A 14355-nucleotide genomic window follows, 5' to 3' on the forward strand; every position below is an offset into this window, starting at 1 on the left:
ACCTCCTGGTTCAGAGGTCCACGCTCAACTGCTGAGCCACGCCCTCAACCACTGAGCCGCGCCAGCCTGGCATTAGGTGCTGTTGTTAATCACATTTTACATTCAGGGATGCTGAGACTCAGAGAGGTTAAATGACTTGCCTAAAGTCATACTTTTTATAACTGACGAGACCTGGATTCAAAGCTACCTTTCAATATGGACTAAAATGAGCTCTTTTAGAATAAGTGAGGTGGGGGACATAGATAGTACAATTATTGGCTAGCAAGTAGAATTTTGATGAAATGATAAAAACAAAATTTATAAATTTTCAAAAGGCAAGGTGTGGCCATGGAGTCGCTCTTCTCTTCTCCCCTCCCTCAGAAGGAGCCTCTTCTAAGCTCCCCTTTCGTAAGCATTTCTCCAACCTGGCACCATGGTGCTACTCTACCATCCCCCCAATAAGAGGGGGCTAAGGCCCTACCTAGTTTCTGAGCATCTGCGAACCTTGACGCTCAGAATCACCAGCAGGTGAATCTCAGTCACGTTTCCTTTGGGGTGAGGGAGGGCCCCTACTGAGCCCTGTAGAAGTGACTCTAACGAGCTCCACAGACACTTCCCCTGTAGGCATCCCACCCAGAAAGCCATGCTCATAATCTGTCCGAGATGGTGTGCATTCATGTGGTCGTGCAAAGTGCACATTCAGTAGCTACGTGTCTGTGTGAGAGGAGGCGAGAAAGGAATTCTCATTTACTGAGTCCCTGTCCTGAGAGGCAGGTTGTTTGTGAAGATAGTGGGTGGGCCAGACTCTTGAGTTCTGTCTCTACACCCCTGAGACTCGGTCTCTGCATTTGCTCATTTCATACATTCTTTCATCACGTAAGCCTTGAAGGTTTTCATGTACCCAGTGCCGAGATATAGCACTTAAGCTCATCCTATGTTCTGCAGATGAGGAAACTGCATTGCTAAGAAGTTAAGCATTTACATGTTCATACAGCATGTGACCAGCCAAGCAGGAACGTGATGGTGCTCTTAACCAGACACTGTACTGAATTTTGTAAACCTTAAAGCACTGTACTGATGCAGGATAGTATTAAGAAAATGTGTTAATACCATTTTCTCCTTTGTCTTTCTGTAAACCTTAAAGCACTGTACTGATGCAGGATAGTATTAAGAAAATGTGTTAATACCATTTTCTCCTTTGTCTTTCTTCTCTCTCTCCCTCCCCCCCTCTCCCTGTTTCTCTCTCCCACCCTTCCTCCCTCCCTCTCTCCTCCTTTCTCCACAGGACTCCACAGAATGGAGCAAGAATGAGAGGAAAAAGGCCGGCAGAAAAGCATGAACTGGAGGTTTGTTGAGCTCCTCTACTTCCTGTTTATATGGGGCCGTATCTCAGTGCAGCCCTCCCACCAGGAACCAGCTGGGACAGACCAACATGTCTCCAAGGAATTTGATTGGCTCATTTCAGACAGGGGGCCTTTCCACCACTCCAGGAGCTACCTATCCTTTGTGGAAAGACACCGTCAAGGATTTACAACCAGATATAAAATATACAGGTAAGCTCGGGGCTAAGCTGGTCCTTGCCTTTCTTTCATTCATAGAAAGTTTCCGGGGTCAGCCATTAGCACGGGCCTTACTGTAAGGGGGAATGTCTGGGCTAAGGAACCCTTCAGCAGGCTGTCAGCCACTTCCTTCCTTCCTTCCTTCTTTCTTTCTTTCTTTCTTTCTTTCTTTCTTTCTTTCTTTCTTTCTTTCTTTCTTTCTTTCTTTTTCACTTTGCACAAGAGATTAGCAATGACAATGAGAATAACAAAGAGTTAACATTTATTGAATACTTACTGTGCTCTGGGCATGATATATACTGTATTTTATAAACCTTATAAACCATCAGAGATAGGTTCTGTTTTCTCTACTTTATAGATGAGGTGACTGAGCTTCATCGAGGTGAAATAACTTGTGTTAAGTCACATTGGAAATGGTCAAATATTTTTAGTCAACCACATCAGGTGTTGGTAGCGTTGTTTTGCAAATGCTGTCAATGCATCCAATAACCTACCCAAACACATGCACACATTTGGACATAAGAGAGGACACTCAGTGAACCACCTTTTCTTGAGCAGATCTGAACTGGTTCTTGGCCTCTTGGAATCCTACTCATACAATAAGGACTTATCCCAAATTCTTTTCTGCTTAAAACCATCTCAGAGTCTTTTCATTCGACTTGATCACCCTCTCTTTGGTATTTCTATACTTTTCTACACTTATACCTCTTAAGTTTTAAACCATTTGCAATTACTAGTAGAGTGAATATTTCTTTCTTACCTAACTGGAAACTCTTTGAGGGCAGGGTGCATATATATACTAGAGGCCTGGTGCATGACATTCGTGCACTGGGGGGTGGGGGTATCCCTCAGCCCTGCCTGTGCCCTCTCACAGTCCGAGATCCCTCAGGGGATGTCTGCCTGCTGGCTTAGGCCCGGATCCCCCTAGGGGTTCTTAGCACTGCCTCTGAGGTGGGAGAGGCTCCTGCCACCGCTGCTGAGCTCTCCAGCCGTGAGCCTGACTTCTGGCTGAGCACACTGACCACCAGGGGGCAGCTCCTGCATTGAGCATCTGCCCCCTGGTGGTCAGTGTGTGTCATAGCAACTGGCCATTCCACCACTCAGTCGATTTGCATATTAGGTTTTTATTATATAGGATGTAAAATTTCATTTCTAGATGCCCAGAGTCACTTTTGTTCTGCCTTGTATCATATGCACATAATAAATGTTGTGGACGTAAGTGAATTAGAGAATGCATAAAGTCTCTAGAGGTGTGATTTTTATCTTAAAGGTCGAGGAAAAAGGACAAATCTCTAATATTTCTGGGCCAGTTAGGATAAGACATCCAGGAAGCATAGCAAAGGCTTTAATCTTGGCCTGCAGCTGGGAAAGCATGGTTTCAGGTCTTATATCTTCTATATACTTGATATGAAAATACTCATGTCTCCTTTGCACATTTTGTGACATTATGGGCTAAAAATAGGTTATTCATGAAATTTCTACCAGCTGCCAATACTTCTGCTTTTATGATGAATATTCAAATTCTAGTTTGAAAGTTGGCCCATTAATGACTGGGGTCTTGCATTGGTTCCATTCGTACAAGTTCACAGATGAACTTTCTGTGAGCCTTGAGGAGCTGTAGAGAATCTGAGTTATTGGGGAGAGGTACTCTGGGCATGATGAAAAGCAGGGTCACAAAGGAAAATTAATAATGGATGTGCATGAAAAGAAACAAGGATAAGAAACGTGGTGCATCTTCTTTCAAAACAAAAGAATATCAGAACCTCAAAAAATAATTACTGATTCAAAAAAATACAGTTATTGAATATAAACTATTCCTTAGGAGAACTATTTCTAAATCACCCCAGAACAATAGTTATCTACTTAATTTCATGTTTAGATTCTTAAAATAGTTTCTGACACAATACAACTATTGCTTTCAGTGAATATGCATAAACTAAATAAGGGTGTTCATTGATTACTCAACCAAATGCTTCAATATCTGAAATCCCTGGTATTGGGAAAGACATTGGCTTGAAATGTTGGAAGAGAAGAAGTAGTAAAGCCCCAGTTATTTGTGATTTGTCAGATAATATTGACGCCTTGATTTTATCTGTGTCTTTCTCTTCCATGTGAGCCTCCTGAGGACAGTTTAGAGTTGGGATAACTGGGGCTCAGATTTCCATTTTAAAGATCAGGAGGTGATTGACTTGAATAAAATTATGTAGCTGAGAAAAGTTGGGGCCTGAACTGGAAACAAAATCTGAGGATAGGTTCATCCATATGAATAAATATGCTAGAACTGAAGGCATCCATTCATTGTTTACAAATGTTTCTTAGCAACTATGGTGTGCCTGGCCCTGTGCTAGCCAGTAGGGACAAGTTGGTCATGATTGACAGGTGATGGTCACAAGGGAGCTATCAGGCTATTGAGGTGATGAATCTGTGTTTGCGATTGCTGTTGAAATAACCTAGACTTAAACCGGCATCCTCAGTAGAACCACAGCTCCCAAATGTTCAATAGCAGCAATCTTTTACTGGGAGGTCAATCAATTCTCACACCATCTTCTGTGAGATGAGCAGTGTCTTGGCATTTTACACATAGGAAACCCAGGACTTGGGGAAGCAGAATGCATTGCTCTAGCCCAGAGATTTTCAACCTTTTTCATCCCATGGCACACATAAACTAATTACGAAAATTGTGCGGCACACCAAAAAATGTATTTTTTTTTTTGCTGATCTGACAAAAAAGGGTATGATTTTGACTCATTCTCATTAAACAGCTGTTGTGCTGGATGCTCTCATTTTTTTACTTGACAATCTAAGGGAAAAGTGGTCAGGGCCTCTGGCTAAATAGTCAGGTATTGCATGTTTTACAAATTCTTGTGGCACACTAGGGTGCTGTGGCCCACCTGTGGAAATTGCTGCTGTAGCCCATCTATCTGGTGACAGGTGGAACTGGGGACCAAACACAGTCCTTCTGTCACCCACTCCTCTTCCAAACATTTTTTCTCACAATCATTTTGTCAACATTTCGGCGGTAGTTTTAGAGATGCTGAGAAGTGAGCGGTTGCTAATGAGGTTGGGGGTCAGGACCTCTGGGTACTCATTCCCACTCTGCAGACACTGGGCTAGCGACATCAAGCAAGTTCCCTCTGTTCCGGGATCCCCCTGTTCTTACCCATTAAAGGATCGGTGTGATGTAGGTCAGTGTTTTCCACCAATACCCTTTGAAATCCTGAGGGTTAATAAAGAAGTCAGAGGAGCCTGGCTGGCGTGGCTCAGTGGCTGAGCATCAACCTATGAACCAGAAGGTTCGATTCCTGGTCAGGACACATGCCTGTGGCTGTGGCTCGGTTCCCGGTGTGAGGCGTGCGGGTGGTCGCCGATCAGTGATTCTCTCTCATCATTGATGTTAGGTCTCTCTTCCTCTTCCTTCCTCTCAGAAATCAATAAAAACATTTTTTAAAAAGTCATAGGAGCCAGTGTAGTGTGAGAAGACAGGCAAAGGGCAGGAGGCCGGCAGGCAGGCTCCCAGGCCTTCCCCAGCCCCTCTGTGAGAGGTTTGCTGCTTCTGCTTCTGTGTGCAGGCTGTACGCGTGCTTTCCTTCGGATTCCGCCGCTAAAACAAAGTGTGCAACCCCTCAACATGCTGATTTCTAAGCTCCTTTCTAGCTCTAAAATCAAGTATAAGCTTTCGCCAAGGTCACATGGTTAATTAAATGATGGAGTTCACCCCAGAAGTCGGGCCCCTGGTCATCTAGTTATTTCTTCCTTCCTTTATTTAATCCTCAAATAATTACTAAGCACCAACGACAGGCCCAGTGCTGTTTTGGGGCAGATACAATGATGAGTGAAACAAACATGGTCCCTGCTCAGAGGAGAAACTAACATTAATTAAACACACACACACACACACACACACACACACACGCACACACAGTGCTACAAAGAAGCAAGAGCAGGGTAGGCATAGCTGGGACAACAGTAATACCATCCACATTGATCTGGAACCTGTTATGTGCAGAGATTTGGTGGGGCTTCTGTCATAATCCACACATGGACATGCAGATAGGGATCCAGAGACCTATGTGTCTCTGCAAACCGGGTTCAGACCAGAGCAAAAGCCAACTAGTGCATGCTCATTGGGTGGCTGTCAGTCACCACTTCCTCCCCATGGCATGCCGCTTTGTTGAAACACTAAAGCATGGCCCCCGGTGACTTCCCGTGCTTCCTGTGTGCTAACATGCATGTAGCACAGTAGAAACTGGGCATCTGCATCAGGAAAGGCAGGCTTTCCTAACAGAATGTGCCATATTGTCACATGCTACCGAGCAAGCCCCATGGAAATGCTCTAGACCTCAAGCTCAAGCTCTGGCCAGTTTCCCCCGCCCTGAATCCAGGCTAGAGCCCTGAGCTAAAAGCTTCCGAAAGACACTGAAGTCTCCCCTCCTTATTTAAGTGGCTTAAGGCCATCTCCCTCCTCATATATATGCACACAGAGGCCGATTTCAGCTCAGAGAGTCCTGGTGGGGGGACAGTGCCACTGGCAACGCTGAGAACCTTGCAGATTAAATCTCAGCTGAAGCCCTCTCTCGTGTCGCTTCACAAACTGAGCAGTAATGTGTGCACAAGCAGTGATTTGGGTGCACGAGGCACACGCTCTGTCACGCACAAGCCTGAGTTGGCATGTGGAGGCTGGGCGCGTTTTCTGCTGGCTTCTGCCAGGGTGCAGTGGCAGTAACACTGATGTGGGCTCAGGGAACCCGGCACTGGCCCTGGTCACTCACCTCCCTGATGTATGATTTCAGCCAAGTAATGGAACTTTTTTGTGCCTCCGTTTCCTCATCTGTACAATGGGATTGTTACTTAAGGTGGTTTCCAGATCCAGGTCTGAACTTCTATGATTCTGTGAAATATTGCCAATTGAAAACAGAACATGGGGTAGCAGAGAAGACCCTGGACTTGGGCTCTGGAGACTCCGGTGTTGTTTAGTTTGGAGCCGCTTTCTGGCTTTGTCAACCTGGGCAAATTCATTCATTCACCATTCAGAAGTCATTCATACATCCATTGCTTTAGAACACAAATCATACGTTGTAAGCTGTGCTATGATTGAAGGTAAAGAGTTGAGCAATAGAAAACACTAAAGCACAGACACACACACAGGCGCACACACACACACACACACACACACATACTGGAGGGTAGAGGAAAAAACGAAGCCATAAGCCACTCCTCAGAGACTCAGTTTTCTCATCTGTAAAATGAAGACACTGATAAATGTGTGGTTGTGGTGAGAAATACCTTAGCTACCAAGCATACTGAGCTTGGAATTTTGCAGGAGTTCTCCACGTGGGAGAACTGATTGCATTCATTGCTAGAAATTATTTCTTTGTTACGCAGGTGAATGTAAAAGTCAGCTTGGTCCAAAGGTGTTTCCTGTGTTCCCACTGCCTTGTTGTGTTTTATTGGTTTGATTACTTACCCTGACTTTGAGATCATTAGTTGCTGTAGATTTAGCAATTATTTCAGAGGTGGGTTTCCTGGGGGGTACTGTGGTACCTCTGGAGGCTTTGGTTCTGGAGAGCCAGGGCAGAGGGGAGGGCTTGATAATGGCAGTCACTGTGCCATAGAGGTGGTTTTGTATCGAGTGGTTTTCCATGTGGGTTGCAGAGCAAGGTTTGTGGCTTAGGGTACACCCTTCTTTGAGCCTTAAATAAGTACCTAAAACTTGAGTATAAACCAAATCTTGGCACATCAAGTCTGATCGCCTAACTTTCTTGCACGTATTTCAGAGTTGCGTAAGTCTCCGTTTTAGTCGGCTCTCCTGGTGGTGCCTTTATGTGTTTCACAAAAAATATCTCAGTAGGTTTTGTGGTGAAGCTACTAAATGAATGAGGCTGGGGCTGGGTGGATGGTTCTATTGCGATACATGAGATATGGTCCTTACCCAGAAATCCTTCAAGTACACAGGCTGGATGCTATGCGCAGGAGAGATGATGATCACAGGGTAGACAGGTCTCTGCCTTTGAGGGGCTAACAGACAGGTGGTGGTGAGAGAGAAGTCCATCCCAGCACCCCTCAGGATGCTTGTGGTTGAACTTGAAAGGAAACCACCAACCTGTGGATTCCAGATGGAATCTAAGTATCACATGGTGCAAAGGTTGTATTTCTATTCATGAGGCTAAAACTAGTCTACACGGGAGAACCAAGATGGCGGCATAGGTTAACGCCGGAGTTTGCTGCTTTGAACAACTACTTCAAAGGTGAAACCAAAAAACGGAAGGGACACCACCCAGAACCACAGGAACGCTGGCTGAGTGGAAGTCCTACAACTAGGAGGAAAGAGAAACGCACACGGACACTCAGAGGAGGCGCAGTGCTGAGGTCAAGTTCTGAGGTGCGGAGTGCGCGGAGCAGGCTGGCGGCGGAGGGCGCGGTTGGCGTTTTCAATCGGGAGGGAGTCGCAGACTCTGAGCTCCAGATCCGGGCGAGTCTTTAGGGACCCAGACTCAAACGGGAGAAACGGGACTGTCTGGCTTCGGTCAGAGCGAGTACAGCTTTCTCTCCCAGCTTTGCAGCGGGTGCTGGGACTCAGAGAGGCAGAGCCCCTGGGGACAGGACTGAGAGCCGCCATAACTGCTCTCTCCGGCCCACCCTGTTGATCCTGTGCGACCCTGCCCCGCCCAAGCCCTGCACAGAGGCATTTACCAGATAGCCTCAGGCAAAGGCTAGATTAGCACCTCCCTAGAGGACAGAAGTTCTCTCACTACTGACACAGCTGATTCTCATAGCCACTTGGCCTGGAGGTCAAACCCTCCCTGGAATTAGCTACAACAATCAAGATTTCACTATAAGACTGCGAACAAAGACCACTAGGGGGTGCACCAAGGAAGCATAACAAAATGCGGAGACAAAGAAACAGGACAAAATTGTCAATGGAAGAAATAGAGTTCAGAACCACACTTTTAAGGTCTCTCAAGAACTGTTTAGAAGCTGCTGATAAACTTAATGAGCTCTACACGAAAACTAATAAGACCCTCGATCTTATATTGGGGAACCAACTAGAAATTAAGCATACACGGACTGAAATAACGAATATTATACAGACTCCTGACAGCAGACCAGAGGAGCGCAAGAATCAAGTCAATGATTTGAAATGCGAGGAAGCAAAAAACATCCAACCGGAAAAGCAAAATGAAAAAAGAATCCAAAAATGCGAGGATAGTGTAAGGAGCCTCTGGGACAGCTTCAAGCGTACCAACATCAGAATTATAGGGGTGCCAGAAGATGAGAGAGAGCAAGATATTGAAAACCTATTTGAAGAAATAATGACAGAAAACTTCCCCCACCTGGTGAAAGAAATGGACTTACAGGTCCAAGAAGCGCGGAGAACCCCAAACAAAAGGAATCCAAAGAGGACCACACCAAGACACATCATAATTAAAATGCCAAGAGCAAAAGAGAAAGAGAGAATCTTAAAAACAGCAAGAGAAAGAAACTCAGTTACCTACAAGGGAATACCCATACGACTGTCAGCTGATTTCTCAACAGAAACTTTGCAGGCCAGAAGGGAGTGGCAAGAAATATTCAAAGTGATGAATACCAAGAACCTACAACCAAGATTACTTTATCCAGCAAAGCTATCATTCAGAATTGAAGGTCAGATAAAGAGCTTCACAGATAAGGAAAAGCTAAAGGAGTTCATCACCACCAAACCAGGATTATATGAAATGCTGAAAGGTACCCTTTAAGAAGAGGAAGAGGAAGAAAAAGGTAAAGATACAAATTATGAACAACAAATATGCATCTATCAACAAGTGAATCTAAGAATCAAGTGAATAAATAATCTGATGAACAGAATGAACTGTTGATTATAATAGAATCAGGGACATAGAAAGGGAATGGACTGACTATTCTTGGGGGGGAAAGGGGTGTGGGAGATGTGGGAAGAGACTGGACAAAAATCGTGCACCTATGGATGAGGACAGTGGGTGGGGAGTGAGGGCGGAGGGTGGGGCGGGAACTGGGAGGAGGGGAGTTATGGGGGGGAAAAAAAGAGGAACAAATGTAATAATCTGAACAATAAAGACTTAATTAAATATAAAAAAAAAAAAAAAAAAAAAAAAAAAAAAAAAAAATAAAACTAGTCTACACGAGCACTTCTTAAAGCACGTTATATGGATCTCTAATGTGATTTTGAAAGATGTTTTCTGGAGGAAAAATGATCCAACAGTCAAATAAATAATAACAGTAATGATAATGATAAGTTGGTTGCTAAATGGAAAGCCTCCCAAGTGCTTAGCATGGACACAGTCTATAAAAATTTTTCCAATTGATTGATCCTCACGATAATCCTGTGCCTTAGGTATTGTTGTCATCTCCATTTGCATAGCTTGTCCCAGGAAAGGGCTAATTCACAGACAAGCAGATTCCAGAGTCTGCATGGTTAACTATGCTCTGTTGCCTCCCAAGTGACATAAATCTATTTGTTGGAGAAACGGCTCACTCCTAGAATATCTATAATAATAAAAGCATAATATGCAAATCGAATGGCCGAACAGCAGGACGACCGTCCAGACAACCTTCCGGAGGAAGCCAGGGCTGCGAGGTCTGAGGCAGCTGGGGCTGTGAGGGCCAAGCCCCTTGCACGAATTTCTTGCATTGGGCCTCTAGTTTAATAATTTTTGACTAGACCTCTTTGACTGAACAACCACCTCTTTTTCTGGGAATGATTGGAGTTTGGAGAGCAGGTTTGAGGAGTCACTGGCACTCCCTGGCATTGGCAGCTCGAATGCAGTCTCTTTGGATGCCAGCCCATGTCAAAGCGCTCTTAAAGGACCATCTCTGCAGCTTGGGAAGCTGGCACCTGGCCTAGGAGGCCACCCTCCCTGCTGAGCTTTTCTTTTGAGCACTTTGGACTCAATCTACCTCCTGGTTTATAATGAGAAGGAATGGAATCGGTAGCTTCAGTTTTCCTCTCACCGTAATCGCCTTCTCTTTCCTTCCTCTCCCTTTACATTGCCTCAGTTTTTGCACTCTTATTTCTAAGTTTGGCATTCCACCCTGTGGTGCAGGGATAGGAACTTCAGCAGAGGCCAAGATTGAGGAGTCAGAGAAGCAAAGAAGTGGCTCCACATTAGAATCACCTGCCAAGCTCTGAGAAAACACCAGTGCCTGGGTCCTTTGTCATGTGTTTGGATGTCATGGGTCTAGGACAGACAGGAGAACCTCTGACCTAGGGCAATGCTTGTCAATCAGGGGTCATTTCTCTTCCTGGGGGAGAGGGGGTATTTGGAAATGTCCGCGGACAGTTTGGGTGGTGGCGTCTAGGAGGCTGAGGCCAGGGACCAGGGACACTGCGAGCCACCCTGCCGTGCCGGCCAGCCCCCTGCAGCCAACACTCTGGCTCGCTGTGGCCGTCGTGTAGAGGTTGAGAAACCTTTCTCCAGGGCAAGTGTTTTGGGACAAAAAGGAAAACAGGGTGGTGGGAAGGATATTAGAATAAATGGTCTTTGATTCTGGTCATGAGTTTGAGTTGGAAGGGTTGAAATACAGGCACCAGCGTAAGGCCGGGTTCCCAGCGAGTCTGGCTGCAGGACCGAAGGAGAAGAGGTGCCCTATATTTTCAGACGTGGCCTCAGTTGGGGTGGCCCAGGCATTGAGGAAGGGGAGTCGAGTTTTGCTTCCTGCTGCAGAGCGGGAGCACGTAAGGGAAAGTGTTTTTCCACCCCAGATAAAAGTTGCCCTTCCTTCCAGAGATCCGGAGGGCTGGCGGGTTTCCCCTTTGACTGCAAATTCCATAGGAAATAAGAAGTTCAGACTTCGTAGGATGTTTCAGATACGCATTGCCTGAGTAATGCTAAAAAACCAGCCGAGGCCAGGCCTCTGGGGCTCAGTGGTTGAATGTTGACCCACTAGCCAAGAGGTCACAGGTTCAGGTCCTGGTCAGAGCACATGCTGGGTTGCTGTTGTCCAGCTTTAGTCAAGAGCAGCATCTGAAAATAGACCAGCTTGCACGCCGCCCTCACATGGACTGACTGACCTCAAATATGGCCGCCATGTGACCTGGGAAATTAGGAGGAGGATGGAGACAAACCTTTGGGGCTTAGGACACTATGTTGCAAATCTCGGTTAAAGAAAAGAGGGACTGGATCCAGGATCTGAGTACCTATTACATTCTCATTCACTTGAAAAACGTTTGCTGAGCTGCAGACTCCTGCTACCCAGACTCTGCCCTGTTTCCCGGGGAAAGGAAGAGGAAAACCTTGACCCCTGCCCTCCAGGGACTCTGGGTAGTTTTCTTGAGGAAAACTGCCTGAAACACAACTAAGCACAGTGCCTCCTGCTGAGCTGCCTGGCTGGGCGGTGCCCTGGATGCTGTGTTTGGGTGGGGGAAGGGCATTTCCTCCAGCAGTGGAATCTGCAGGCAGGGACTGCTGGGAGGAAAGGCAAAGCTAGGAAGGCATCCTGGAGGAGAGAGTGTTGAACCCAGGCTTCAGGGAGGATTCCATTTCCTAGGAAGGCTGTGTGGAGAAAAGCAATCCTGGCAGGTGGGGCAGCACCTGCAAAGGCAAGGGGGCAGGAGAATGTGGGGTGGCAAATTGATTGTAACCAACCTTCAAACTGGTTCATTGTCAGAGTATTACCACGCAGCTATTTAGAGCAGCGTTTTTGTTTGTTTTGCTTTTCCATTTCTTGACCCTAACTCATGCAACAACAAAAAAATGCATTTTAACATTGGCACTCAATATACCTAGAGATATGTGAAATGAAAATTCATGAAAAAAATCATAACTTACTACCTGTGATGAATCTCAATATTTCATATTCTATTCCATTCTAACCTAATCTATTCCTTTCTGATTCATTTATTTTAAAAAATGCAGGTGTGCACTAACCAAATAGACTTCAGCCTCCACTAATGGGCTGGGCCATACCATTTGAAAAACACTGTATCTATGTTGCGGTCACATTTTTCTCTTTTTTAAAAAAAAAAATTTTTTTTAATTGATTTCAGAGAAGAAGGGAGAGAGAGATAGAAACATCAATGATGAGAGACAATCATTGATTGGCAGCCTCCTACACTCCCTCCCCCACCCCCACCCCCAATCAGGGATCTAGCCTGCAACCCAGGCATGTGCCCTGACCAGGAACTGAACCATGACCTCCTGATTCATAAGTCAACACTCAACCACTGAGTCATGCCAGCCACTGTGGTCACGTTTTGGCTCAGAGGAAAACTGTCCCATGTTCGGCTAGCAGAGTGTGCCATGGGCCAGGGTAAGCAGGTTAGAACCTGAGTCTTCTCTCACTTGGGCAATGGAAATCAACCAAGGGTCTGAAATGTGAGACAGGTATGGTCTGACAGGCATTTGGAGACACCACTCTGGCTGCAGCCTGAGGAATGCATGGGTGGGAGTCAGAGAGGGGTTAGAAGCCCGTGGCAGTGATTTAAGGGAGAGAAAGGGAGTGCTGCAACAGCAAAGATGGAGTTCATTAACTCCCAGGTACCACTCAGGGCCACCAGCAGAGCTGCTTGGTCTGCCTGTCAGGCAGCTCGCTTCCTCAGCCGCATCCGGGCTTACCTGCCCCAGTTCCATCCTGGGCACCCCGTGGCTGGATGCCTTATTTTATGTAGCGTTCTAACCCAGCTGGATACTTTTGTATCTCTCATGAAAGGAGCCAGAATGCCCAAGCTTCTGTCTCTAGGCAATTTCTTTCTCTCTCAAGGCCTTCTTTCTGGGCATAAGAATTACTGGGTCTCATTAGCAGTGGATTCCCAGACTGGCTTGGAGGAAGGCCTTGGATTCCACTCTTTACCTACCCCTGACTTGCCCCTGCAAACCTTGATGGAAACTTACAGCCGCAAGTTAGCAGTTAAGCTTGTGTGAATCCTGAAACAGTCGCTGTAGCTTAGTGATGAAGAGCCGTTCTTTAGGCTCAGGTCGACCTTGGTTTGAGTCCCGGCTCTGCTACTTCCCACTCATGCGATCCTAGGCATGCTGCTTACACTTTTTGAGCCTCAGTTTCTTCATCTGCAAAATGGGGAGACATTCCAAGATAGTAGTGAAGATCTAAGCAGACAGCCTGTGAAGGCATTCGGCACGGAGAAAGGGCTGGAGGACTGCTGTCTACAGCACCAACCCCTGGACATTCAGCCACAAGACTGCAAATGCTTAGGAGACTCCAACAGGCGGGAAGCTTGTGTGCTCTGTAGCTTAGGTGCCCTGTGGAGCCAGTGTTGCTCCCTTCTTAGACTGTTGTTGGGAGGAAGATGGAGAAAGGAAGGGTTCTGATGCCCTGGGGCACGTGGAGCAGGAATCCAGAGGCCTCCACACTGGCACTGTGTCCTTAAGCTGGTAGCTTGGGTTGACTCATGTAAACAGCACACGTCCATGATTTGCAAGCGTCTCATTTATTAATCAGCCCAGGTGAGGGGAGCAGTCTGCGACATCTCATCTCCAGTTCCCGCTGCCTGCAGCCCGCCAGGGTGTCTTTGATGTCTAATGCTTAGGAGACACTGTCCCTCAGGGATGGCTCTTCACCAGGCACCTTCGCAGCAATCACCCGCATTGCAGGATCGGGTGTGTGGGCGGCGGGGGGAACGCTGCTTCTGCTCAAATCACAGGCGTGTTGTTCAGAGCAGGCAGCAAGGTGCAGCCTTCATCCTGAGCACTTGCGACAGCCTCTCTGTGACTGTGGCGTGACACCCGGGTGATAGCGCAGTGATGGGGGAGTGCGGTTTGTGTGAGAAGAAAGGGGGTGAATGCAAAGGATAGGGATGTCTGGGCACTGCCAAATGGTTGGGGATGGTCTGGGCATGAATTCAGCAAGT

General features: G+C 46.5%; 1 protein-coding gene across 1 annotated transcript in view; it reads left to right on the top strand.

Annotated features, from left to right (window-relative positions):
• BRINP1 (BMP/retinoic acid inducible neural specific 1) overlaps positions 1 to 14355 on the top strand; it is a 150232-nt gene that overhangs the window by 41238 nt on the left and 94639 nt on the right. Inside the window, exon 2 of the mRNA XM_059657831.1 lies at positions 1265 to 1532. Within this exon, the coding sequence (XP_059513814.1) occupies positions 1315 to 1532 (218 nt within the window). The 5' untranslated portion in view covers positions 1265 to 1314. The remainder of the gene's footprint in view (positions 1 to 1264; positions 1533 to 14355) is intronic.

This window comes from Myotis daubentonii, chromosome 11 (assembly GCF_963259705.1).
Source record: "Myotis daubentonii chromosome 11, mMyoDau2.1, whole genome shotgun sequence".
Lineage (NCBI taxonomy): Eukaryota > Metazoa > Chordata > Mammalia > Chiroptera > Vespertilionidae > Myotis > Myotis daubentonii.